The sequence below is a fragment of the Neodothiora populina genome (assembly GCF_041146345.1).
Source record: "Neodothiora populina strain CPC 39397 chromosome Unknown canker_contig_6, whole genome shotgun sequence".
Classification (NCBI taxonomy): Eukaryota; Fungi; Ascomycota; class Dothideomycetes; order Dothideales; family Dothioraceae; genus Neodothiora; species Neodothiora populina.
Window position 1 is genome coordinate 1,044,049 of NW_027191414.1, and position 24,787 is coordinate 1,068,835.

A 24,787-nucleotide genomic window follows, 5' to 3' on the forward strand; every position below is an offset into this window, starting at 1 on the left:
CATCTAGGTTGTAGTTAGATAGGTGGTCTTGTGACTATAGCTGGAGTACTAGCGAGTTGTTCATCACTTGTTTTGTTCTAGATTCTAAGCTTGAACTCTGTTTGTCTGTCTTTCTTATTCGGCTGGGAATGCTGATTGGTTTAGCTAGATTGTATTTGCTAGGGATGGGTCGCTTTTTCGTGTGACGGGGTATTTTTAGCTTTCTTTGCTAGTCAATATCAGAGGCTTTCTATAGCTGCGTGGGCTAGGTCGAATGTATAGACAGAGATTTCAGGGATGTATAAGGAGGTGATCCGTGTAGAGCACTTTAGGTTTGTTGAGGGCATAAGTTCACTGGGTGCGACTATCTGTTTTATACTCGATCAAACTTCGCTTTGGTAGAGAAAGAAGAGCAGATGGAAGAGACATATAACTTGATTTCGGCATCGGCTAGCGATATACGGGTATTGTACTTGTTGCTGTGTTCATACCAAGGAATAGAGACTGAAGAAGAGAGAAAAAAAACCATTGTCTCGTTCGAGTTCCACGGTAATCGTGAGAGACTGATGAAGACAGAAAAATTATGCTGGAGAAAAGACATCCTTTGTAAGCCAGAGCCATTCTTCTTTGCTCCGGTCTCGGCTTAAAAGAGGCATAGTGAAAAAGAAAAAGTAATGGAAGGGGCAATGCAGTGATTCACCCCCGAATTCAGAAGTCTTGTCGCCTTCAGTGTAGTGTCATCACCATCTGGATCTTCCTGACCTCGTCGGTATTAACTTCGAGAAGAGACTTGCAAATTGCCCACCAGGCCTCGTCGAAGATGACATTCAAGGGCAAGGATTGAAAGTTGAACAGCTTGTGCTCTTCCGGCCTGAGAGGCCCCATGATCAGTTGGGTACCAACCAGCGAGATCGTCTTTACTTCAGCCGTCTCCTCTCCTTGATCAAGGTCGTTGTTAAGTCCGCCTGAGCATAGCTTTATGTACTCTTGCAGAGCATCATCCGCTTGCTTACTGGTGATACAATCGGATAGAGCAGCAGGGAACAAGCTCATTCTATCGTCGTAGCTGCGAACAAAGAGGGAAGTCCTAGCTAGTCGCGCTTGAAGGCGCTCCTCGTAAGGTATATCCTCTTGAGGGTCAGGATCTGATGGTGTAGGTCTATCTCGTCTCGTTGTGTATGATGTGTTGCCACGGCTGCTACCAGACCGGTACGTCGCCGAGAGCGGGTTCACGGAAAGGTTCTCATGTCCTGCTCTGCTTATTGGCGCCCGTTGCTCCTTGACGAACTCAACATCGACAATATCAACTGGACGGCTTGTTTCGTTGGCTGGGGCAGCGCTATCTACTGCGGTTGAGCGGCCAATTGCTGGTGTACGTTCGTGAACCGAAGTCCGCTGTCCCATCCCATGGCTTCGATTGTCTGCAGGTTCTACTGGACCAGCATGTGCTTCTCTCATTTCTGATTCATTTGCGCCACTGACTTGTTGAGGCTGGCGAGCTGCGGGTGGCATAGGATCTCGTGGCAATGATTCGCTGCCGATCACAGGCTGTCTTTCATCGCGGAGAGGAGCTGCTGAAAGTTTACCAGCTGCCAGAGCGCGTAGCTTAGGAACAGGGAGCTTGAGGTGCACAACACGAGACAGATTTGGAAACGTACCATTTGCGGGGCTGTCTTCAACGGATCCTGCTCGAGCTCGATTCGCTCTCTTGGATGGCCCAGCGATTGGAACAGACTGGTAAAAGTGACCTCGTTTCCTGGAGTCCCTAGAAGGGTGACTAGTGTACTCCATATCGTCGCTTTTGGTACGCTTGGGCTTCGAAGCAGATTTGCCAGAGCTCTTACGTTTTGGCTTTCTCTGAGAGGTCGATGTGCCGTGGTCATTCTCGTGGTTTGTCTGGTATCTCATACACTTGATTCTTAGCAGCTTGACGAAATCGGCTTCGACCCTACAACGCACTTGTCAGATGCAAAATGGCACTATCAAGATTTGCGCCACCTTACCTGTCTCGATGCTCCGGGAAGACAATACTCGTACCAGCGAACTGCCAGTATCGATCATTAGGCTTAGTAGGATCGGGTGCAGGCCATAGTGATGGACCATATCTTTCGAGCAATCCTGTGATGTCGGACAAAAGCGACTTGTTCGTCTCCATGTCCTTATTGTCAAGATGAATCCATCTTTCGTTCGTCTCCTGCACTTCACGTAGAAGGCCTTCTATTTCGGGACTCTTATACAGGGATGCATCCTTGCCATGGATCAGGCCTCTGAGGCCAAGGCGCGTGCATATATCGACTTGGCTTTCAGGGGATCTTGTAGTTGTTAGCAGAAAATTGATTCAACGGCAAAAGGACTTTAGATCGTCGGCATACGACTTGAGGCTCACGGCTGACATAGTAGCTGTCGGATGGTGTGAACCTTCGAGGGTACAGCAGTCTTCTTGACAGTTGCGATTGTTCGAGCAACGTGCAAGTAGTATCTTCCAGCCGGGGAAGACATATTTGCTGTTATAGTACGTGACTGCCTAGCTTGACTTAGGTTAAAGTCATTCAGGGAGGAGTAGTTGAGACGTACACTTTATTGGAAACAATATAAACTTCTTGTCAATCCAATCACATGAAATCATATGCTGACCGCCAACCTTGTCATAACAAGGCCATCAATTTCTACATCTATCGATGTTCCGCGTAAAAACAGATTGCTAAGCGCCGTGTTTGCTGGAAGTTGGTGGCGTGATCGAAGCATGGAAGCTGCCCCCCCAGAAATTTAGGGCGTCTTACGACTCACATCCAGATAGATGGTGCATTCGTAGGCCATCTTCTAGATGCATGCTAGATGGATATCTCCCACAGAACTAAGAGCAAGAACTCCAGCGTTCTGGAGCAAGTGGTATTACAGCGACGAGCAGATTTACATTGTTGAAGTATTGATTCATTCCTCATCATAGTGTTCCTCTCAACCATCAATGTCGCCTTGTGAGTCAGTCGTGTTAGATTTTGGGCAGCCGTCAGGCTGCGGCGCCCTCAAAACGTCCAACCCTCTTCTTATCAGAGCCCCTTTCACGGCATCAGGCCGAGAAGTGTAAAGGACATTGATTAGAGCTAAGCTTGTGGTGAATAGTATCACATCGCCGCCCTTCATGCCTCTCCACCAACCTCTCTTGATGCCGACCTTCCATAACGAATCTATGCTCAAGCGCGCTGAGTAAAGGAAGGTACTGCGTTCGCCTCTGCGTGCCACGAATGCGAAGAGGCCGCCGAGGAAACCACTCAGAAGCCAGCGCTGGGTGGCAAGAAAGTTGCGAGGTAGGTAGTTTGCGAAAAGACAGATGCTGCCCCAGGATGTCCCGATGGCTCCAGTCAGAAACAGAGTCATCCTAAGAATTCGCAGAGCCAAAGAGTTGAGAAAGCTCTTCGGATCAGCGAGCATAGATTTCCAAGAGAACAAGGCAAAGGTTGCATAAAGCACAGTAAAAGTGCGAGCATTGCTAGGAAATGCCGCTAAGAAATACTTCAAATATGTTCTAGTACAGGATGGATCATGCGGGTGAAGCAAGGCACATGACGTGTGTTGTGTGCTGGGGTGCGCAGGTGAGTATATCGGTGCGAGATTCGAAATGGCCGGGAGAGACTGTCTAGCGCCAGGAAATAGGATCGGCGAGACGAAGGCAGGCCAGCGGGACTTGGACAGGATAGCAAGACCATCCACGACTTGCAACTCGCTAGGCCAGAACTTGTCCTTGGGGTACGTTGACGGACGGTGTTGCACATACTCAGGGCTGCGCTTTAGTATGGAGCTGCCATAGTTCGCAGGGAAGCAGTCGCGGTCAAAGACAAACGCATGTAGCAACTGCGCACATGCGAATGGCATTATCAGCCAGCTACCTAGCCAACTAGGCTTCCCTCTCGCACCCCACACACCCATCTCCTCAGCTGCATTGTATGCAAATTCTAACGCGCGGCTGAAGGTGTAAATTGCAACACTAATTCTCAGCTGGGATTTCGGGCAGATACCAAGAGACAAACCGGACAATGCAGCGCCTATCGCAGGATAGTGTAGTGATGTAAGAATCTGGGCGATTCGTGGGTTACGCCGTCTAAAAGGGCTTGCAGATGCCTCGAGTAGCGAAGTACGAAGGCGCAACAAAAATCGGTGCAGGAGACGATGGAAGACGAGTATGAGTGCCAGTGAAGCTGAGATACGACAACTAGCAGCTCGAGTCCCACGATTTGTATTTTGCCGACTGTAGTCTTTCAGTCAAGATGTTCATGTGGATAGCCCTCATCACTCTGTTGATTTGTCTTACCTTCTGGATCCTTGTCGCCATGCTGTGATTCTGCGCATGACATAATCCCAGCCCTGGAAGCCAACGTAGGCCGCAGTGAAGATTCTCAAGGCTAAGCGTACTGTTGTGACATTGAAATCACTGCCGCTTTGATGCTCAACAATTGCTTCATACCTCCGTGGTTGTGGTGTGCGCTTCCTGGTTGCCGACGTCCGCGATAGCAGGTACTCGTGCAATAGTCTATACTCTCTGGCGCTGACCGTGTATCTCAGCGCGTTCTGGAGGATGGGATCTATGTGCGGCTTACTGCCCTTGTCACTAGAGTCTGAGCTAGAAACAGACGACGCCATATCTTCTCTTATTATGGTCATCAGTATGGGCTTTGCACATTGATATTGACACCGTTCAGAACAGTGAACAGGGTTATTCGAAGACTGCGCAACCACCCGACCGTGAACTCCTCGATCTTATAGGGGAAGAAACAAGGGGGGCCGTTGCCTCTCTTACCCCAGCGGCACGCGTTGGAGCATAAACAATTGGGGCATAAGCCGAGGCTCTTTTCGGAGTTCTTGGCAGTGTCTAAAAGCAATGAGAGGTGAGAGATAGATGCAAGTAGGGTACCTCTAGGCCAGCAGACTGTACTGTTGATGTTGTACTCTTCATCTCTGATGGCCCGTTGCTCGTGGTGGACAGCAGCACGATATGTGCAGCAGCACCGAACTGGAGGTCCGTGTTCAATGGAGTAACAGGATATATCACTATTCAAGGTGGTGACTAGCACCTCCTCACTAAGAGCGTGCACTTTAGAGCTTGTCTGCCACGAGATGGATCTGACATGAATCACAGGCGATCGTCTCCAGATTATGAACGCTACAGACCAATACTGGTCTTGTCAGAATGGACGATGATGAGTGTGACAAGTGCCAATCTCCACTAAATCCCTGCGTAAGTTGCATACCCAACACGGTACGCATCTCTCGACCTTCAAAAGCAGAATGCAGTCACTCCGGGTCTGGCCAGCTTGAAAAGTCGTACACGTCAAGGGACAGACCATGCTCTGAGCCACACTTGATAGTAGGTGATGTTGAACGTTTATGGTCGCTTGCGTTCGCATACATTGTCTAAACACCTTGCAGCCTTCGCCATGTTGTGGTGCCGAGCCACAAAGCTTGACGCAGCTGCCACAAGCAGAGAAGCATCCGAGGTAACTGAATCTACTGTAGTAGGGACATCGAGGTTACCACGTATTAAGCCCGAAATCTCTTTGCACAATAGTAGAATACTCTCTAGTTAGTTTACAGAATAATTCAGATAAGGTATAGTAATGTATGCAAGGGACAATTACAAAGGGATCTGGCCTGATAGACAACGTGAATGTGGTACATTAACTGCCCACTCAGATGTAGAGGCACGGGTCACTTTCGCATCGCCACCTCTAGCTCTGGCATGCCCTGGGCTTAGAAACTTGGCTCAAGGCAATCACATGTGTGAGTCGACGTCATGGCTTTCTGGTTGTATTTGACAACAATTCAGGTCGTGAGGGGTTCTTAAGTCCTTCCCCTCAGCATCTACTCACACAACCAGCCTCATTCACAAACACACACCAATCAAACAAATTCCATCACCACACTCTATTCCAAAATGTCAAGCACCGTTCACGTTAAGGGCATCTCCAAGCAGACGAGCGAGAAGGAAGTCCGCGACTTCTTCTCTTTCTGGTACGTTGCAAAGTCTCCTCACTCAGCTATGCATCCCCATTTGCTAACGACTTATCAGTGGCAAGATCCAGTCGCTCTCAGTCACCCCCGAGTCAGATTCGCCTGACAGCACTCAATCTGCTGCCGTCACTTTCGAGAAGGAGACTGCGGCCAAGACAGCCCTTCTGTTGGACAACACCCAGCTTGGCTTAGCCCAAGTCAGCGTCACCTCTGCCGCCTCGCTCGATCAGATCGCAGGCAGCAAGTCAGCTGGTTCTGGTGAGGATGCATCGGGCGAGCACATCGCACAGGAGGACAAGCCTCGCTCTCGCATTGTTGCCGAGTACCTCGCCCATGGCTACACTATCAGCGACAAGGCTATCGAAAAGGCAATCGCCCTCGACAACCAACACGGCGTCAGCAGCCGCTTCATGTCTGCTCTCAACAACTTCGACAGCAAGTACAAGGCGACCGAGAAGGCCCAAGCCGTCGACACAAAGTACGGTGTCTCTCAGAAGGCAAGTGCTGGCTGGGGCAGCCTGAACTCATACTTCGAGAAGGCTCTGGGCACACCCACCGGTCAGAAGCTCAGATCATTCTACGAGCAAGGCAACAAGCAAGTCCTCGATGTCCACAACGAGGCACGTCACTTGGCCAACCTCAAGACTGGCAAGCAGGACCTCCACTCTGTTGGTGGTGGCAAGACGCAGTGCAACTGCGGTTCTGTCTCTGGACAGTGCCCATGTGCTCCCGGAAGCTGTGCGTGTGCGAGCTGTGCCAAGAACACCGACGAGACCACCGCCGGTGGTGCAACCAAGGAGGCAGTCGCCGAGGAGGGAAAGGCCCAGTAAAGGATCGTTGATTCTGCAAATGGCATAAAGCCGTTTCCGGGTTCGAGGCATTCTATCATGGCTTACGAAACACAAAAAAGAATTGGCGCTTTGCAGGAATGCGAGTTGAGTTGGTGGGGGATATTGTTTTCAGAAGGATCGTCCTCTTTGCGATTATGATACCAGCGTGTACCAGTAGCGCAGCATGATTTTACGTAGCACCTCAGTTATCAGTATTACTCTGAGTTTGCAACCTCTACTCGTGGCTCATGTTGTAGTTGTACGTTCAAATCATATATGTCACGCTAGAGAAGTCCCAATCAGTCCTCCACCTGGCACCGCAACGACAGCCACATTGATAGCCTCGATGGTTACCTTGAGTCGACTGATTAAGGGCGAGGCCAAGGATAGTGAAATGATATATTAACATTGTACGACACAGCACTTTTGTCTAGCCGAAGTTTACTGTGGATGTGCTAGAGTACTGTACAGTACAGCAACCCATGCGCGTAGACGTATCCGGTTTAGCGTCAATCAGCGCCAAGAGCTTTCTGGCTGCTGCATCATCAACAGGCAAGCGCAACGCTTCAGGACATCCACTGACTCCATCTACAATACCTCTCTATCATCCCATCATCATCGTCATCTCACCTCTTCTCATCTCATCAGTGTTCTCCGGCATTCGAGTGTTTTCAAGAGTCAAGGAAGCTTACCCACACCCCAAGTGTCGGCGCCATGGAGCTCGACACGTTCTACCACAATAAGATCGAGGGCATGAAGCTCGAGATCATCCAGCGTCAAGCCATCCTGCGCAGACTAGAAGCACAACGAAATGACTACAACTCGAGGGTGCGGCTGCTCCGCGAAGAGCTAGGGCTATTGCAGCAGCCTGGCTCATATGTCGGTGAGGTCGTGAAAGTGATGAGCACGAAGAAGGTGCTCGTGAAGGTACACCCCGAAGGCAAATACGGTACGTTCGATCAAGCATATGTGCCATGCGCCTCTGTTCCAGAAGCTGACAATCACTTGTCTAGTCGTTGATGTCGCCGATGATATCGACATTTCCAAGCTCACGGCTGGCAAACGCGTGACCCTTCTCTCGGACTCTTATAAGCTCTCCTCGCTTCTCCCTTCTTCGGTCGACCCGCTGGTATCGCTCATGATGGTGGAGAAGGTTCCCGACAGCACATACGACATGATAGGAGGACTGGACGAGCAGATCAAGCAAATCAAGGAGGTCATCGAGCTTGGTCTCAAACACCCGGAGCTGTTCGAGTCTCTTGGTATCGCACAGCCCAAGGGTGTGCTCTTGTACGGTCCTCCCGGCACAGGAAAAACCCTCCTAGCAAGAGCTGTGGCACATCACACGGACTGCAAGTTTATCAGAGTGTCCGGATCAGAGCTGGTGCAAAAGTACATTGGAGAAGGATCACGAATGGTGCGAGAACTGTTCATCATGGCGCGTGACCACGCCCCCAGCATTATTTTCATGGACGAAATCGACAGTATTGGTTCATCGCGTGTGGAGGGATCGAGCGGAGGCGACAGTGAGGTGCAACGGACCATGTTGGAACTGCTGAACCAGTTGGACGGATTCGAGCCCACCAAGAACATCAAGATTATCATGGCCACCAATCGTCTGGACATTCTAGATCCTGCACTTCTCAGACCTGGACGTATCGACCGCAAGATCGAGTTCCCACCTCCAACCGTCGAAGCAAGAGCAGACATTCTCCGAATCCACAGTCGGTCAATGAACCTGACCAGAGGCATCAACCTCAGCAAGATCGCCGAGAAGATGAACGGCTGCTCCGGAGCCGAGCTCAAGGGTGTATGTACCGAGGCGGGTATGTTCGCGCTGAGGGAGAGAAGAGTACACGTGACACAAGAGGACTTCGACCTGGCCACGGCAAAGGTGCTCAACAGGCACGACGATCAAGCCACCAGTCTGGCAAAGTTATGGAAGTAGAGAGGGGGACGCACGGTAATAGGACAGTCGACTTGGGCATTGTAAAACAGGGAGTTGTGCTTAACGTACGTACAGTGACCGGTCTCGGTCGCGCCTACGAAAGAAAGAAAGTCGACGACATGCACAAAGCAGTACCCGATCCGGTGACCACGTCTGTCTGTCTGTCTGTCTGTCTGATAACAAGAAAGTGTGGACGACGAGAATGTCCACGGTCCACAATTATACGCTTGTCACGATTTAGAGTGGCAGCCGAGTGAGCGAGAGGTGTGCAATACTAACACACAATCAGCGTTCAAAAGATGGACGTGGACGTGAGCGGTGATTTTGTTGGGGAAATGAATAGATGAAAGCACTGTAAATATAATTGTGCCTACTGTATCGTACAGTAGTAGCAGTAGTAGTAGTAGTAGTAGTAGTAGTAGTAGTAGTAGTAGCTCAAGGTACTAGTAGTACGCAGGTGACGTTTTAACAGTACAGTGAGGCAGAGAGCCATACTAGGTAAGCGTGGATACAGTACACGTCCGACAGGCAGGCCGCATTAAAGTCGGGTGGCCACTTTAGCGCCGAGGGAGTGGGCGCCCCCGGTTCGGAGACGCATTTTCAGGTGTGATCTTCGTATGGTGATCTTCAATCAACACAGAGACGATCAACCACAAGTTGTACTATTTCCAGGGTCCTTGCGTAGGTAGTGTTGCCCCCCCCCCCTCCCTCCTCCGAACGCCGACCAGGAAACAGGAAACCCGTTTCCGTCGCGCGCACAGCAGCAGCAGCAGAATAGGAGGGTTGTATAAGGGCAAATTAAGACTTTTCTTTCCAAGATTTTGACGCAAAAGTCAATATCATCATGTCATCAACAGTAGGGCGCAGGATGGCAAAAGGCAATCAAGCTATTAATGGAGGGCAGGCAGGGACGACGTTGGTCGGATGATGGATTGATGAATAATGGATCAGGTTGCGGAGGCTCAGCTGCTCAGCTCAGATTCGGATCATCATCTTGGGAATCCCAAATCTCGTTCGGATATTCCCCCGTGTACGCGCAGGGCAGGGCGCAAGCGAGCCGGTAGGAGCAGCAGCAGTAGTAATGCGGTCGATATTCGTCAAAATGGGACAAGGCACCACCAGCTGTTGGGCCAGGCGTTTTTCCAATGAACATCATGGGTAAAAAATAGAAACATTAGGCATAAGTGGCACGCGATATGGGAAAATCATTGTTTATGATGATTGCCTCCGTGATACAGCCATAATATCGCTGCAGTACGGCACTTTGTCGAGGTACAGTACATTAAGGTAAGTATGGTAGTATGCCTTACGTAGCCGCAGTGAAGATAGAGTACGTACAACAGTACTGTAGAGTGACTCTTATTACGAAGCAATAATAGCCGCGTACTTCTTAATATTGGTAGTAAAGACAAGACTCGGATGTTGAATGATGTTGAGGAACCGAAGATCTTGTGTGCAAGTAGGTACTGTTGCAAGGTACCGTGATTATTGCACAAAGAAGTAAGGTACCTACCTGGCAAAGACAAAGACAGCTGAATTGTTTACCTACATGTAGAAAAGTCAAGATAGATGGTATGCGAACCAATTGTCGCCTCATCTTGTTCCATGATCATTGCAACGGTTGATGCTGCCCGAAGCAAGAAACGTCGACGTAAGTCCATGGTACCATACTGTAACGTACCTCTACCTAGGTTCCGCACTCCCTATTGCGAGAACGATGGATGATGTGATGTGCACTGTGATGGGTGATGCTTGGTAATAACAAGGGAGATGCAGGACAAGGGTCCTCGTTCCAATTCCGGCATGACGCTAGTCGATTGTCCGGTGGAGCAGGACCAGCAGAGTGCGTGAGTGCACAGCTGGCTTCCCTTATTTGGGCGTGGGGCCAAGCGGGAGAAAAGATGAATTGACGTCATGCCGCTCCCGTGATGGGTGACGCACGAGTACTTGGTAGAGAGGAAAGTGGCAGGCAGGCAGGCAGGCAGGCAGGCAGCGTGCCAGAAAGCAGAAGCAGGGACCAAAAGTCAACTAATTAAGTCAAAGACAGACGGATTCGAAGGTCTGGAACTCCCGAAGGTCCCACAAACCGTCTCTACGCCTGCGCCGCCCCGTCGTCTCTACTCTCAGACGCATCCACTTTGTACCTTACCTTATCTTGCTACAGTACACTGCTTTCTCTTCTTGATCATCGTCTCGTCATCATCATTTGCTGCGCTGCGCATCTGTGTTGCTCACCATAATCGAATCTCCAATCATTAATCATTTTCCTGGGCCGGCTCCGAGACCAGGACCAGGGAGCGATACCGACCACCTTTTTTTCCGCACTTCGCAGAACCCCATCATCCACCACGCGTGACACACAGACTCCCTCACTTGCGGTACCTGCCTTTGCTCTACTCTACTTCACTTTACTTCACTCTACTTTTGGAGGAGAAGCCAGTGCAGTGGCAGCCAGATCCGCCGTCCGTGCCACATATACAATTGCAAAACTCAACACCCATTATTATCTGTACACCTCATTCAATTGCAACATGGCCTTCCTTCCCGTTACGGTCGACAGTCGCATGTCGTGTTAATTGCACATTGCATAAGCATACCATACAGTAATTGCAGCATAGCAACATAGCCCGGTAGCCTGACCTGCCATAAGATAGTCTCGCCTGCACGCCACCATCTTTCGTCATTCGCCTTTTCTACTTGCCTACCAGGCAAGCAAGCGATCGCTACAACAGTTGGGACGACGCTGGACTAAAGAATATATATACGTATTCTACTACCACTACTACTACTACTACTTGATATCTCGCCTCTCACGTGTGCCACGCATGCCTGGAATGAGTGCTGCCACAACCTCGTCGAGGTATCCACAGACACCGGCGCCGAGAACGTCGAGCACACCCACAGGCCGACCGCCAACGAGTTCGTCTGCACAAAACATGCCGCCTCTGCTACATTCACCGCTACCGACTGCGGGCGCTCGCACGCCTAGTCCCAACTACTTTGCATTCACCTCGATGGACGAATCATTCGACTCGGACACGAATAGTGGTCAACACAGGAGGAAGAACTGGAGCCCGCCGTCATCGACTGTGCGCTCCACCGCTGCATATTCGCCCACCGTTGTCCCTGTTGACCAGAACCCCGACTTTGACGCCTTTAGGAGACAGTCGGAAGGAAAGGTCTTCAACCTGGGCAATCTACATACCTTTAACCAACCCTCACCGAGGCCGGACTGCCAGAAACGCACACAGAGTCACCAGTCAACCATCAGCGATCCCTTCTTTAAGTTTGTCTCCGAGCCTAAGCAGATGGCACCGCCGCTTGCCAAGTCCACATCGAATAATAGCCTGGATCCGGAAGCCGCCTGGACAGGCAGATCTCCCAAGCGCCATCTGTCCAACGACTCGACCAATTACCCTGATGCTATCCGTCGCATCACTCCTCCCGCGCCGCCGCCATTCGATTCGCTAGTTGCCGGTGTGGAACGCGGCATGCCTCGTCTGTCAATGCCACCCGAACTCAAGCTGCCTCCGCTCGGCGGCCGCACAAAGGCTCGATCCGAGACCGTCCCCGTCTCTACCGCTGCCGACGACCAGGCTTCCTCGTTGGTCACTCCTCAACACGTCATCAACCTCATGGAGTCGGCGCCGGAAGAGATCCTCATATTAGACCTACGAGTCTCCACCCAATACGCGCGCTCGAAGATCACCGGCGCTCTGAATCTGTGCATACCTACCACTCTGCTGAAAAGACCATCCTTCAATGTGCAAAAGCTCGCAGAGACCTTCCGAGACGGTTCCGCCGAACGCGCCAAGTTTGAGAATTGGCAGAGCACAAAATACCTTATCGTCTACGATGCTAGCTCCGCCCAAGTCAAGGATGCCCTGACCTGTATGAACACGCTCAAAAAGTTCCGCAGCGAGGCATACAACGGCAGCTTATATGCTGTCAAGGGCGGTTTTGCCGAATTTTCATCCAAATTTCCCAAATATGTCGAAAGCCCTCGATCAGAACTGGCGGGTGCTCCGCAACGACTCGACTTGGACGGCCCAGAGGTTGCCCCTGTCGTCGGTGGCTGCCCCATGCCTGCAACCAAGAATGCCGCAAATCCCTTTTTCGGAAACATCAGGCAAAATATGGATCTCATCGGTGGCGTTGGTCAGATGCCCATAAAACGTCCTGCTCAAATGTCCCGCGCCTCCGAGAGCCGCATCCCGTCCTGGCTACGAGAGGCGTCGAACGAAAGTGACAAGGGCGCTCGCGTGTCGGAGAAGTTCCTCCACATTGAGCAGCGGGAGCAGAGGCGTATGCAAGATGCCTTATCTGGACAAGTCTCGTATGGGGAACCCACAAACGATGACGCCGACAAGGTAAAGATTGCAGGAATAGAAAAGGGCACGAAAAACAGATACAACAACATCTGGCCCTATGAACACACCAGAGTCAAGCTGCAGGACGTTCCCGATCATGCATGCGACTATGTAAACGCGAGTCACGTCACGTCATCTCGATCCCACAAGAAATACATTGCCACTCAGGGACCCATACCTGCCACTTTCACCGTAAGTTTTGCTTTGACTGGCAGTGTGAGCGGATCGCTAACTTTGTGCGACACAGGATTTCTGGAATGTTGTCTGGCAGCAGGATGTGCGTGTGATTGTGATGCTCACTGCCGAGAAGGAAGGCGGTCAAGTCAAGGCACACAATTACTGGAGTGACAAGCAATACGGACCGATGCGCTTAGAGTTCCTCTCTGAGAAGCGCGCCTCGTTAGACCCAAATAAGATTAAGAAGCATCGCCAGCGACCGTCATTGAACGGCCGAATGTCTACAGACGGTCCTCTGGCTCGCATCGATACGGCAACGACCACCAACACTGCGGATCCAGACCAGCCTTTTGTCATCGTCCGCAGGCTAGCTCTTTCTCACGAAGATTACCCCTTCGAACGCATGCGTGAGATCACTCAGCTACAGTACTCGAGTTGGCCAGATTTTGGCGCCCCGGCACATCCGTCGCATCTCTTGGGTCTCGTCGAGCAGTGCGATGCTGTCGTGCGTAAGAGCACATCAAAGGGTCACGCCGACCCAGATCCACCCAAGTCGCGGCCCATCCTCGTACATTGTAGCGCCGGCTGCGGTCGAACAGGAACTTTCTGTACCGTCGACACGGTCATCGACATGGTCAAGCGACAGCGAATGGCACGACGCAACGCGGCCAGCAACGGCGTAGAAGACCCAATGGAAATAGATCGAAGCAGCACCACCGCCTCGAGAGGTTCCCAAAGGGACCAGAATTCATTCTTCGGTTCTCACAAAGCATCAGCGCCACCAGCCGCCGCAAACGACGATGATGGCATCGAACAAGGTAGCTGGCTCACGAGGGACAACCAAGACCTCATCGAGAAGACGGTCGAGGACTTTAGACTCCAACGTTTGAGTATGGTGCAGAGTTTACGGCAGTTCGTGCTGTGTTACGAGAGCGTCATGGAATGGATTGTCGAGCACGACGAATCAGAGTAAACTTTCTTCTTTCTCTTGGATTTACATCCTATAAATCCCCCTTTTTGGTAGAGACGGAGGGGAGGGAGGGAGGGAGAGATGAACAAGGAACCACAAGGTTTTATTCTGGATTAAAATTCTATACACCCCTTTTCTTGGTATTGACGGGGAGAGAGAGAGAGAGAGAGATAGGTGAGGAAGAAGAGGGGACTTATCATATTCGGAGAGAATTGAGAAAGACGGATTATCTTCATTAAAGAGGTGTGAATCACACACCAGTTTCTATTGATTGATCCGGAGGCCTTTCTGTCTTGTGATTTTTTCCTCCTGTCCGTTTCGTGTCTACCATCCGCTGTACAGAGACCCAGTCTTGTACGACGAGAAGTAGAAGTAGACAAGAAGAGAAAGAAGAGAACGTACTATGATCCGACTCGGCCCCTCTTCCTGGATCTTGTCCGTTTGTCCCGCCTGCCATTCAGCTATATTCCGCGTCCGCCATCTCCCCTTACCCCTGTTCTTGTAGCAAGGCTTTCCCTCGAAGATGATGTCTGCAATGATGTTCACAGAGACCATCCAAGTCGCCGATGTGGCTCGGCGGTGTCAACAACCCAGTATACCTGTGTTGATAGTGCTGGCAGTCCTCTGTGCTGGATTGCGGTACCGTCATTAGATCTATAGTAGACAAAATGGGTGGTGTTGAAGGATGGGTGTGTTGCTATATGTGCTGATTGGTCTTGTGTGTACCTATGTATGTATGTATGTATGTCTAGCTACCTATATATCTGAGGTGCGTTATCCGTATGTCCTCTGTATGTTCAGTGGTTGAGCGAGAGGAGGGTGACCCTGTCCTTCATCGTCTTGATATCAGGAAAGGAAATTCGGGGCACCGATTCGGAGACGGGGGCTCGTCTGGACTACGGCACGTATAGTGAACTTGGTTCTAGAGACGCAGAATCGCAGTGCGAACAAGGGACATGGTAGCACACGTACTGCCATTGGTGTCTCTCACAAGGTGGATGATTATCTAGATTTCTCTTTCTTGGGTCTCACATAAATCGCTAATTGATGAAAAAGAATGACAAAGCAGAGCACGAGAGAGATAAGAGATAGAAAAGAGACACTGCTCGCTATTCGTTCGCTCAAGATCAAAAAATACATGTTGGAAGAGAAAAATGCAATCCCCCTCTTCAGTATACAAGTTGCCCATTCTTCTCGTCAGCCATCAGCCGTCAGCCTCCAAGGAAATGATTCATATGGCCCGGCACTCGGTTCCTGCACTTCTCGCAATCGTCGCGATAGCCCATGATGAGCTTCTTGGACGGTTCGCGAGGCGAAGTGAAGGCGCCGCTTCTCTGTCTCTGTTTCCGCACCGTCATTGCCTCTGCAGACGGGGTGGGGGTCGCCGGCGGCGCCACGAGGGGCGGTAGTTCCATGTCCATGTCCACGTCCGTGACGGTGAGTAATGATAATTGACTCCCTGCGATGGCGGTGGGAGTGCGTGGCTCGTCCTCACTTATCGGGGACGGCAGCCTTTCCACGTTATGGGTTAGGCGACTACTTGATGCCACGGCGGCGGCTTGTGCTAGACCGCCACCCCCCGGCTGCACACGGAGAGGATTATGGATGATCGGAGTGGGCACTCGCGTGCCGTGGCCGTCGAGACTCATTCTAGGATTCCTCAATGGATTTGATTGCAGAACCCATGATGACGGAGGTTGTTCAGGAGATTGCGAGAATGCCATGCGGAAGTCCGAGCCGGTGTCCATGTCCATTTCGGTATCTGTATCTGAGGAGCTGGCATCCGAAATGACGGAGCTGATCGAGTTGTCCTCGCCACTGGATGGCATGTCAAATGTCTCTGCAGATGGTTCATTATGTGATGTTAGGGTTGCCGAGGTAGTGGTTGTGGTAGAGTTGCCTTGCTCATGTCCAGCAGAGCGGGCTTTCTTTTGAGTTCATCAGAAATCATGCTAGATGTAGACAGCAGCACACTGCGGCGAAAAAGAGACCCACCTTTCCAGGAAACCACGAATCTACATCCTCGACGGGATCACGAGTCCGTTTCCGGTTCATCGAGGCAAACATTTCCGAGCAGTAAGACAGAATGAAGAGGCGGGGTTGATTATTGCACACCGTAACACAGCGGGATGGCAAAAGACGGAATCAGTATAGTCAAGCGTCTGAATGATGCATGCAAGGAACGACACGGCATAAGTGCAATCCAAAAACACACTCAGACATGATCCTGCATGCACCGAGAGGCCATCTCACTGAATTGAAGATGAAACCACAAGTACCTTGGCCAGAAGAGGTCATGACATACACAGAGTGCTCATGCGCTGTGTGGGAGGGCCTGATAAGATAAGACAAAAAGACCCTGATGTGACTCTGTATTTGTCTAGCTCAGTTTCAGCTGCGGAAGCCGTGTGGCCTCGAGGGCCAGTCCGTCTTGTGCCGTCTTGACGCTTATCCCTCTGTTCAAGGTACCTTTGTAACTTGCCTTACTTACTACTGTACAAAGTACTGTATCTACTGTATCTGACCTCGAGGCGGCCAGTGATAGGCTCGTACTTGGATCTTCGACGATAATAGGGCTGAACACCGCAGCTCTCAGCATCGTCTTTCCACTGAGTCCGCAAAGGTCTCGACCCCCGGTATTCGTCCAAGTCTTGGCTTCGGACCGATGCAGCGCATCTCAATGCGGTATGGTTGCCTTTTCTAGCACTGTTGTGGCATAATTCTTTCAAAGAAAAGACGGACGGCAGGGCGTGACGAAGTTTGAGTCAAACAAAAAGGTGATATCCGGCGGGTCCATTGAACGTCCTGGGAAAGTAAAGTCTGCCCCTCACAAATGAATTCAATATCTCTCTAATTTCCATTGTGTTGCGCATTGAGGCATTTGATATTGACCTTCTGCCCTTTTTCTCATCCAATCTTCTTGTCTCTCAATCGCAATTGATCTTTGTGTCTGATTTCTTCTACTCTCACCCTGCCTTCCGTCCTTACAAATAAGATCATAAGTTCGTCACCATGGCCGGTCCACACCTTCAAGCAGCCCAGGAGGAAGTCAGTGACGATGTCAGAGGTATATTCACTAATGACTCGGAAAACATACTGAGGAATATTGCTGACATGGACAGTCCTCGGCTACGACCCTCTCATTCCTCCCCAACTCCTCACTTCAGAAATCCCCGCCGCCCCCGGCACCCTCGAGACCGTCCTGAAGGGCCGTCGCGATGCAGTCAGAATCATCAAGCAGGAAGATGACCGTCTGCTCGTCGTCTGTGGTCCTTGCTCTCTCCACGACCCCGAAGCCGCTGTAGAGTACTGTGGACGCCTCAAGCAGCTCGCCGACAAGCTCAGCGACGACCTCTGCATCATCATGCGCGCCTACCTCGAGAAGCCCAGGACGACGGTCGGCTGGAAGGGTCTGATCAACGACCCCGACATCGACGAGAGCTACCAGATCAACAAGGGTCTCCGTGTCAGCAGGAAGCTCTTCTGCGACCTGACCGGCCAGGGCATGCCAATTGCCACCGAAATGCTCGACACCATCTCCCCTCAGTTCCTCGCAGACCTCATCTCTCTCGGCGCCATCGGCGCAAGAACCACCGAGTCTCAATTGCACAGAGAGCTCGCCTCTGGCCTGTCTTTCCCTCTCGGCTTCAAGAACGGAACCGATGGAGGCCTCACCGTCGCCGTTGATGCTATCGGCGCGGCAGCAGCTAAGCACCACTTCATGGGTGTGACCAAGCAGGGTCTCGCCGCCATCACCAAGACTGCTGGCAACCCCGACTGTTTCGTCATCCTCCGTGGAGGTACCAAGGGCACCAACTTCGATCCCGAGAGTGTCAAGGCCACCCGCGAGGGTCTCCGCAAGAAGGGTCAAAGAGAGGTCATGATGATCGATTGCTCGCACGGAAACTCGCTCAAGGACCACCGCAACCAGCCAAAGGTTGCCAAGGTCATCGCCGATCAGCTTCGTGCTGGCCAGGATGGAATCGTTGGTGTCATGATCGAGTCGCACATCAACGAGGGAGCCCAGAAGGTTCCCGCCGAGGGCCCCAGCGGTCTCAAGAAGGGTGTCTCCATCACCGACGCCTGCATCAGCTGGGAAACCACCGTCGACGTTCTCGAGGATCTCGCCGCCGCCGTTAGGGAAAGGAGAGTGGCCAAGAAGACCAACCGTGTCAATGGCACCCATTAAAAAAAAGTTATATTGTGCAATTGTTTTCTCCATATACAAGGAAGAGAAGGGGATTTCTTCACTCTCAAAAGCGTTTCTTCCGCCCTTGATATACCTCTTCAGCGTCATTCCGGGTATTTCACTTTCGCCTTTCATCTGTGACGCCAAAAAGACTAATTTTCCATCCATCCATTTCCCCGTGACCCATAACTCGTGTCTTTTTCAATTTCTTGTTCGTGTGGCCGCTTGTCCGATCATTCGTGACTTGTTATGTCGTCGTCGCTTTGATCCGGCTCTTTGGGTCATGCTCCGCGTCCAAGAGTCCGTCGATCGAGCCATACGAAGCAGCAATTTGCCAGTTCTTGTTGGGTAGCATCGATCCGCGCAGCGCGGCATGGTATCGGTGGTATGCAGGACATCGACCTCATACAGGCAGATCTCTGTTCCTGTTGCCTTCTCCCGCCTTCTCCCCTGCCCTCTGCAGGCCCTTTGCGAGGTAAGGTCCGACAACAGGGATGTTGTACGCAAAGCCCGCTATCGTCTTGAAAAACTCCCCGAAGAGTACGAAGATACCGTATATCTCGACCACGAAGCCGAGCAGCGGCCAGCGCATCAGGATGAGGATGATGCCTGCGACGAAGGCGGCGGTGCCTTGCCATTTCTGGCGGCGCGCGAAGAAGAGGAAGGTTCGTTGGGGACCGAGGAGCAGAGTTATGCCCAGGAGAAAAAGAATGTTGCCCATCGCCAACCTATTTAGCCGAGCGTGGTCAGTTGCTGCGAACAGGCATGTAACTTGTGCCAGTGGAGAGTTTGTGGTGCTTACATTGCTCTATCAAAGAACAGAATGACGCCTCCTATAAGGAAGAAGCCTCCTGCGTCTAGTCAGAGTGACGCTCTGTATGCCATTTCTCGTCCTTATCGCCATCTTACCTACCACCCGAGCAGAAGGCTACGCCAATCTCTAAGACAGATATCAGTATTCTATCTTGGCAATATATTTCGACTGCAGCAACCTACTTTGCATGTCTGTAAGCCACATGGTAGGCATCTTGGCGGTCTGGTAACAAAAAGAATCGCTAGAGTAACAGCAGGGCAATCGAACAAGAAAACAAGTGGTAAACTCTCCTCATTGACAAAAGTACAAAGACAAGGGAGTCGAATGTGTTTATGTTTTGTCTAAAGCCAGCCCGCTCTACCATCTTCGAGGGTCTAACAAGGGGTTGATCTTCCGGAGTTTATCCGTTGGTGGTTCTCTACAAAAAAGTATTACTCGTGTAAAGAATCAATGCCATGTCTGAAATGGTAACATCCCAATAGTGAGGGTATAGCAGATCGCATATGTATCATGGGCATACCTCATCTAGCCCATCACTTGCAGCCGCATGGGACCAAGGTCTTGCTACCTCGCGCGACCAAGCCGCCTGAGCAGCAAACCTCTGTAATCATTGATGGTCCAAGTCTAGCATATCATTGCTATCACTTCTGTTTGGCAAAACACTCCAATGCGCACAATTCGTACGAGGCTCTGCCCTCTTATAAAGAACTCGGAGAAGCCGCTGTCTCGTGGCTGGACCAGATCGAACAGTTTGGACTAAAAGTGTATGTTTGTCATTCCTCTGTGTGTTCATAGTCATCGTGTGAAGTAAGCCACGTTCAACCATGTAAGTAGCTGATTTCCTATTGTGCAATTTCTTAGTGAACAGGTTTTCTTCGACGGGCTCTTGCCTGCTTCCAAAAATCCCGTCAGACTCTCGCGATTACAGAACTATGCCAATCAGTTGGTGACATTTCGTGCGTCTAACAAGGAGGATCTCCCTGCGCGGGTGAAATCTACTCGGCCGTCGAAACATGATCTTCTGAGCACTGCGACCGTGTCTGCGCGTCTCAAGGCTTTGCCAGCGGTGCCTTTCCTCGTCCCTGCTGTGATGGAAGCCATAGCGTCGAGTCACTTCAAAGACGTCACACGCACCATCCCAGGCGAAGCAGATGCGTATTGCGCCGAGGCAGCTCGAGAGTCCGGCGGCATCATCTTCACAAGCGATTCCGATCTTCTCGTCCATGATCTCGGTCAAGATGGAAAAGTGATACTGTTCCGTGACGTTGAGATCATACATCTGCCGAGCAAAGGGCCATGTCTCAAGGCTCAGCAATACCAACCATCAGTGATCGCACAGGCATTCGACCTGCCGAACCTGGTGGCAATGGCCTTCTTCATGTCCGAAGGGCACTGTAGCCTGCGCGAGGCCATTAAATCCGCCAAAGAAAAGAATCCCGTCTCGGCTGAGTTCACGGAGTTCAAAGAACAGTACGCCTCGCTGCCAGTGCTGTCTACGCTAGCCGCAGAGTACCTCACGCGCTCGGACAGAGAGGCGTTCCGTCTACTATCACAACTAGACCCCAGAGTGTCGGAGCTGATGCACCAGATCTCTATGAAAGACGAGTCTTCATCACCACCTCAACCCAAATCTCTAAACATGTACCTCCCCTTCCTCCTCGACGACCCAACGCGCACATCCGCCTGGCGAGCAGGCGCAGAGATCCGAATAGCAGCCTACTCCCTGCTCCGGCTCTTAGACGTCAACATCTCGTCTATAAACGAGTACGAGCGCAAAGGGACACGCATCTCCGATACCGTCGCCACGCTGCTGCTTCCAAACGAGCTGTCCACGGCTATGCAAACCCACATCACAAACGCCCTACAACCACAATCTTCTGCAGCGCTCATTACACCAAAATCATGGCGCGCGCTATCAGCGAAAGTAATCTGCTCATCCAACGTCTCCAACGGCAAGCCTCCTCCTTCACTCACGGACCTGACGCGCCTGATCCTCGGCGACGGGAATACGACTGAGGAAACCCCTCTCACCTGGTCGTATATCCACGCTTCCGCACAGCTAGATGCCGTGCTCTATTCGTTCCGTATGTTCCTGCAGATCGCACGGCTTGTCGTTGCGTTTGTGAAGGATGAGACGATGAAGAGCGATGCCGTGCGTGCAGAGTCGACACCCTCGTCTTCGTCGTTTCGTATGCAAGATCTAGAGTCCGCAATCGAGCTGCTGAGCAGTCTGCCCAGACTGGCGGAGTTGGCTTCTGACGACAACGACGTCGCTGTCCAGGATACGCGAGAGGTCAGAGACTCGGCTGCTCAGATGTTACGATCTCTGGGCGTGCATGAGGAAAACTACGGCGACGAGGGCGATGGCCGAGGCGGCAAGAAGAAAAAGAAGAGGAAGAAAAAGGCCGAGCATGTACCTGCGACTTCGCCGCCTGCTTGGAGACGGAATAATATGTTTGGGTCTTTGGAGTGAGGATGGGTGTCGACAGTAGTGCACAAAAAGGAGAGAGGAGCGGTAGATGGAACGAGACATAACATAAAGGACCGTGGTCACGTGCATGACAATCTGTCTTCTAGATCAACCCTAACATAAAGCGACAAAACAAAGGACTTTTCGGTCAAGACACATCATCTAGAGCTCAACGGGGTAGTCGAGCGTCTCGATCTTCTCCGGGAACTTGAGACCACCCTGCTTGCGCACCTCGTCCATCGTCTCCATGATGACGATGCTCTCGTCCAAGGACTCGTACTTGCCCTCCTTCCTGCCCTCCTTGAGAGCAAAGGCGCACTCGTCCGCCTCCCAGAACATGCCCTGTCCCTCGCCCTCACCGTGTCTCTCATCAGCGAATCCGTTGTAGAAACCCGAGCCCTTGCCGGGTCCTGGCTGCTCCCATGCTTTTTCCTCAACAGTGCCGTCGTGCAGGACGAGCTTGGTCTTTGTGGGTCTGAAGGCAGGGTGGAAGACTTGGATCTCGCCCTTGTCGCCCTGCACTCTGATGGATGGGCCAGCGGTGCCCTTGCCGTCGGGGTCGGCGGAGATGCGCATGGCTGTGGTGGCGATGGCGTGCATGTTTCCGCCCTTTTCTTGCGAACGAGGGAAGTCGAGGATCATGGATGTCATCTCGTCGGCTCCGGTTCCGGTATAGGTCTTGAGGGCCGAGTGAACAATGGGCGCTTTCCTCTCGCTCTCGGGCTGCGTGGTGTAGAGCGTCTGGAAGCACCACGTGAGGGCGTAGATACCCAGGTCAAGCAGTGCGCCACCGGCGAGATCGAGGTTCACCATGCGGTGCTTGTCGTCGAACGTCACCTGGGGCACAATGGGTACGGAGAGGTCTGCGAAAGTGCGGCGCACGGTTCCGATCTTGCCCGAGGTGATGATGTCGCGCACGTAGATGGAGATGGGGAAGTAGCGAGTCCACACTGCCTCCATGAGGAAGAGGTTCTTCTCCCTCGCCTTCTTTGTGAGAGCCTTGAGCTGGGCGGCATTGGTTGTGAAGGCCTTCTCGCAGATGACGTTCTTGCCTGCCTCGAGACACAGCATCACGTTCTGGTAGTGGTGCGAGTGAGGGGTTGCGACGTAGATGATGTCGATGTTCTTGTCCTCGACCAGCTCCTTGTAGGATCCATATGCCTTTGCTGAGGACGACGCCCCTACCGTCTTGAGGAAAGAGGTGGCACGGTCGGCGCTGCTCGAACTCGCAGCGGCGACAATCTCATGCTGAATGTCCTTGACACCGCGTGTTTCGGGGTCGACAGTCAAGTCTCTTGCGAAGGTCTAGATGATTGTTTTGTCAGTACCCTTCCCAGTTTCGGGGGGACTTTTGTGTGTAAACAAACCTCCGCAATGGCTCCTGTTGCAAGGATGCCCCACTTGACAGTAAACTTGGACATTGTTTCGAAAAGTGTATGTTGATGTTGTGAGAAGTATGGTATGTGGACGCAGGGGTGTGTATGAGATAAAAGAGCAGATAGAAGAAGTTACAATTAAAACACCACTTTTCATATAGTGGAACTGCTCTTGGTTATATATATCTACCACACGGGACGATCGAGTCTGCTGTACCTTCCCTTGTTCTGCTGTACCTTCCCTTACTCTGCTGTACCTTCCTTCTATTTTGGCTAATAGTGGAGGTGACGTTATCGCGATGAAACCGTGTGGCAGCACTTGCCCCTCCATCCCCGGGCCCGGCCTATCAGTGGCCCGTGACCCCGGCGGTCTGCCGTTCAGGTCATCCCTCCGCTAACAAGTGGGATGTGTTTGTGTGCTTCAAACATATTAGAACCTACGTGAATGCCAGCCTGATCTTGCTAGAATCATCGATCCTGCGTCAAATCCCAGGATGGATATCATACCCCGACTTCTCGAGGGAGTGGTTGGAGGTGATCGCTTGTGCTGCTGTCTTCATACAGTAACTAGGTCTAGTAGTCGGTGTTTCCACCTTTCTGCGTGCCGAAAGTGGGGGCCAGTGAACATGACACAGAACGAACGGTAGTTCGAATCGACATAAAAGCAGCAACAAGTCCCCAAGGTCATCCATTTCATCCGGTGGAGTGACAACCTCTGATATCGAGAGTCGCAACACTCAATATACTCGCACATGTCTGTTACCGCGTCAGACACGGCAGAGACCAAACCTGTCAAGTGACTTCCAAGTTTCTTTGTCTCTTAATAATCCCTCTTGTTCACACAGCTCAATGCCGAGGCGTGTTTTTCTCCACATTTCTTGTCCTGCATGGGTGCCGTGATCCGCGCAGCATCGGCGCTCTGACACAACCATACAATTTGTCTTGCCCAAGTCTTGGAAAGTTCAGAAGGCTATCAGTATCAGTGATCATAATAAGGTAATCAATGGCCGGTCAGCCTGCAAATCCCCAGCCAAGTCCTCCTTTATCGGTTGCAGTTTGTTATCGGCCATAAGTCAGATCCAGCCTTTACCAACATTGCCAAGTACCAAGTGAGATATGCGAACCATGTGAAAAAGTAACCGACACTCCGCCTCCTTCCCCAACTTCCTCCACACAGAAGTCAGATCTCGCCACTCTTCGCGCCGTCATACACTGACATGTACATATATTCGTGCTTGTTCATCATGTATGCTTAGGCCTGTGCTTCACCCGTTCGTTTCCAGCATCCAGGTCTTGAGCAAGGTTGCACCTGCGATTACTCCAGATCATCAACGTCCACCACCCTCATCATCCGGGCAGCAGCGAAGTTGGCCATATAATGCGCTCTTCTCTCTTTTCCGCAGTGACTGCGGCGGTCGCTGCCATCATGAGTGGATACACAATGGTTGTGGCCGACAAGGTTGTGCTTACTCCTTCAAACATCACCCAGTTCACAGACATGAGTGGCGCTGGCCCGATCGAGCTCTTGATACCTGAAAGTGCCGCTGATATGGAGGAATTCGCCTCTGTCCAGCCAATGTTTCCTGATGCTGTCTCAAAACTGCGCGCATGGGGTCGCGATGCTCCCCTACTGCATCTGACGACAGCAAACATCGGCAACC

At 51.6% G+C, this 24,787-nt stretch overlaps 10 protein-coding genes across 12 annotated transcripts; 5 read left to right on the forward strand and 5 right to left on the reverse strand.

Moving 5' to 3' along the window:
• Window positions 1–705: 705 nt before the first annotated feature.
• On the reverse strand, window positions 706–2,374 carry AAFC00_005971 (uncharacterized protein; the record flags this gene model as incomplete). Of its 2 annotated transcripts, XM_069347822.1 has the most annotated exons (4): window positions 706–1,550; window positions 1,638–1,927; window positions 1,983–2,291; window positions 2,352–2,374. In XM_069347822.1, the coding sequence occupies 4 exons, from the start codon at window positions 2,372–2,374 to the stop codon at window positions 706–708; spliced, it is 1,467 nt and encodes a 488-aa protein (XP_069198049.1). The 2 variants fall into 2 exon arrangements, with proteins under 2 accessions (XP_069198049.1, XP_069198050.1); XM_069345842.1 differs by having other exon boundaries at window positions 706–1,927.
• Window positions 2,375–2,934: 560 nt separating this feature from the next.
• AAFC00_005972 (uncharacterized protein) lies at window positions 2,935–4,614 on the reverse strand (the record flags this gene model as incomplete). The annotated part of the gene is made up of 2 exons (XM_069345843.1): window positions 2,935–4,222; window positions 4,286–4,614. The coding sequence occupies 2 exons, from the start codon at window positions 4,612–4,614 to the stop codon at window positions 2,935–2,937; spliced, it is 1,617 nt and encodes a 538-aa protein (XP_069198051.1).
• Window positions 4,615–5,905: 1,291 nt separating this feature from the next.
• Window positions 5,906–6,812, forward strand: AAFC00_005973 (uncharacterized protein; the record flags this gene model as incomplete). Its single annotated transcript, XM_069345844.1, has 2 exons — window positions 5,906–5,982; window positions 6,041–6,812. 2 exons carry the CDS (start codon window positions 5,906–5,908, stop codon window positions 6,810–6,812), a joined length of 849 nt encoding a protein of 282 aa, XP_069198052.1.
• A 714-nt stretch (window positions 6,813–7,526) lies between these two features.
• AAFC00_005974 (uncharacterized protein) lies at window positions 7,527–8,760 on the forward strand (the record flags this gene model as incomplete). Its single annotated transcript, XM_069345845.1, has 2 exons — window positions 7,527–7,761; window positions 7,826–8,760. The coding sequence occupies 2 exons, from the start codon at window positions 7,527–7,529 to the stop codon at window positions 8,758–8,760; spliced, it is 1,170 nt and encodes a 389-aa protein (XP_069198053.1).
• A 2,825-nt stretch (window positions 8,761–11,585) lies between these two features.
• On the forward strand, window positions 11,586–14,280 carry AAFC00_005975 (uncharacterized protein; the record flags this gene model as incomplete). Of its 2 annotated transcripts, none has more annotated exons than XM_069348289.1 (2): window positions 11,586–13,322; window positions 13,378–14,280. In XM_069348289.1, the coding sequence occupies 2 exons, from the start codon at window positions 11,586–11,588 to the stop codon at window positions 14,278–14,280; spliced, it is 2,640 nt and encodes an 879-aa protein (XP_069198054.1). The 2 variants fall into 2 exon arrangements, with proteins under 2 accessions (XP_069198054.1, XP_069198055.1); XM_069345847.1 differs by having other exon boundaries at window positions 11,697–13,322.
• A 1,208-nt stretch (window positions 14,281–15,488) lies between these two features.
• On the reverse strand, window positions 15,489–16,344 carry AAFC00_005976 (uncharacterized protein; the record flags this gene model as incomplete). The annotated part of the gene is made up of 2 exons (XM_069345848.1): window positions 15,489–16,205; window positions 16,273–16,344. 2 exons carry the CDS (start codon window positions 16,342–16,344, stop codon window positions 15,489–15,491), a joined length of 789 nt encoding a protein of 262 aa, XP_069198056.1.
• A 945-nt stretch (window positions 16,345–17,289) lies between these two features.
• AAFC00_005977 (uncharacterized protein) lies at window positions 17,290–18,466 on the forward strand (the record flags this gene model as incomplete). The annotated part of the gene is made up of 2 exons (XM_069345849.1): window positions 17,290–17,344; window positions 17,400–18,466. The coding sequence occupies 2 exons, from the start codon at window positions 17,290–17,292 to the stop codon at window positions 18,464–18,466; spliced, it is 1,122 nt and encodes a 373-aa protein (XP_069198057.1).
• Window positions 18,467–18,869: 403 nt separating this feature from the next.
• On the reverse strand, window positions 18,870–19,493 carry AAFC00_005978 (uncharacterized protein; the record flags this gene model as incomplete). The annotated part of the gene is made up of 4 exons (XM_069345850.1): window positions 18,870–19,194; window positions 19,269–19,317; window positions 19,380–19,406; window positions 19,463–19,493. The coding sequence occupies 4 exons, from the start codon at window positions 19,491–19,493 to the stop codon at window positions 18,870–18,872; spliced, it is 432 nt and encodes a 143-aa protein (XP_069198058.1).
• Window positions 19,494–19,790: 297 nt separating this feature from the next.
• Window positions 19,791–21,753, forward strand: AAFC00_005979 (uncharacterized protein; the record flags this gene model as incomplete). The annotated part of the gene is made up of 2 exons (XM_069345851.1): window positions 19,791–20,044; window positions 20,142–21,753. 2 exons carry the CDS (start codon window positions 19,791–19,793, stop codon window positions 21,751–21,753), a joined length of 1,866 nt encoding a protein of 621 aa, XP_069198059.1.
• A 159-nt stretch (window positions 21,754–21,912) lies between these two features.
• AAFC00_005980 (uncharacterized protein) lies at window positions 21,913–23,171 on the reverse strand (the record flags this gene model as incomplete). The annotated part of the gene is made up of 2 exons (XM_069345852.1): window positions 21,913–23,055; window positions 23,118–23,171. 2 exons carry the CDS (start codon window positions 23,169–23,171, stop codon window positions 21,913–21,915), a joined length of 1,197 nt encoding a protein of 398 aa, XP_069198060.1.
• Between the last annotated feature and the right edge of the window lie 1,616 nt (window positions 23,172–24,787).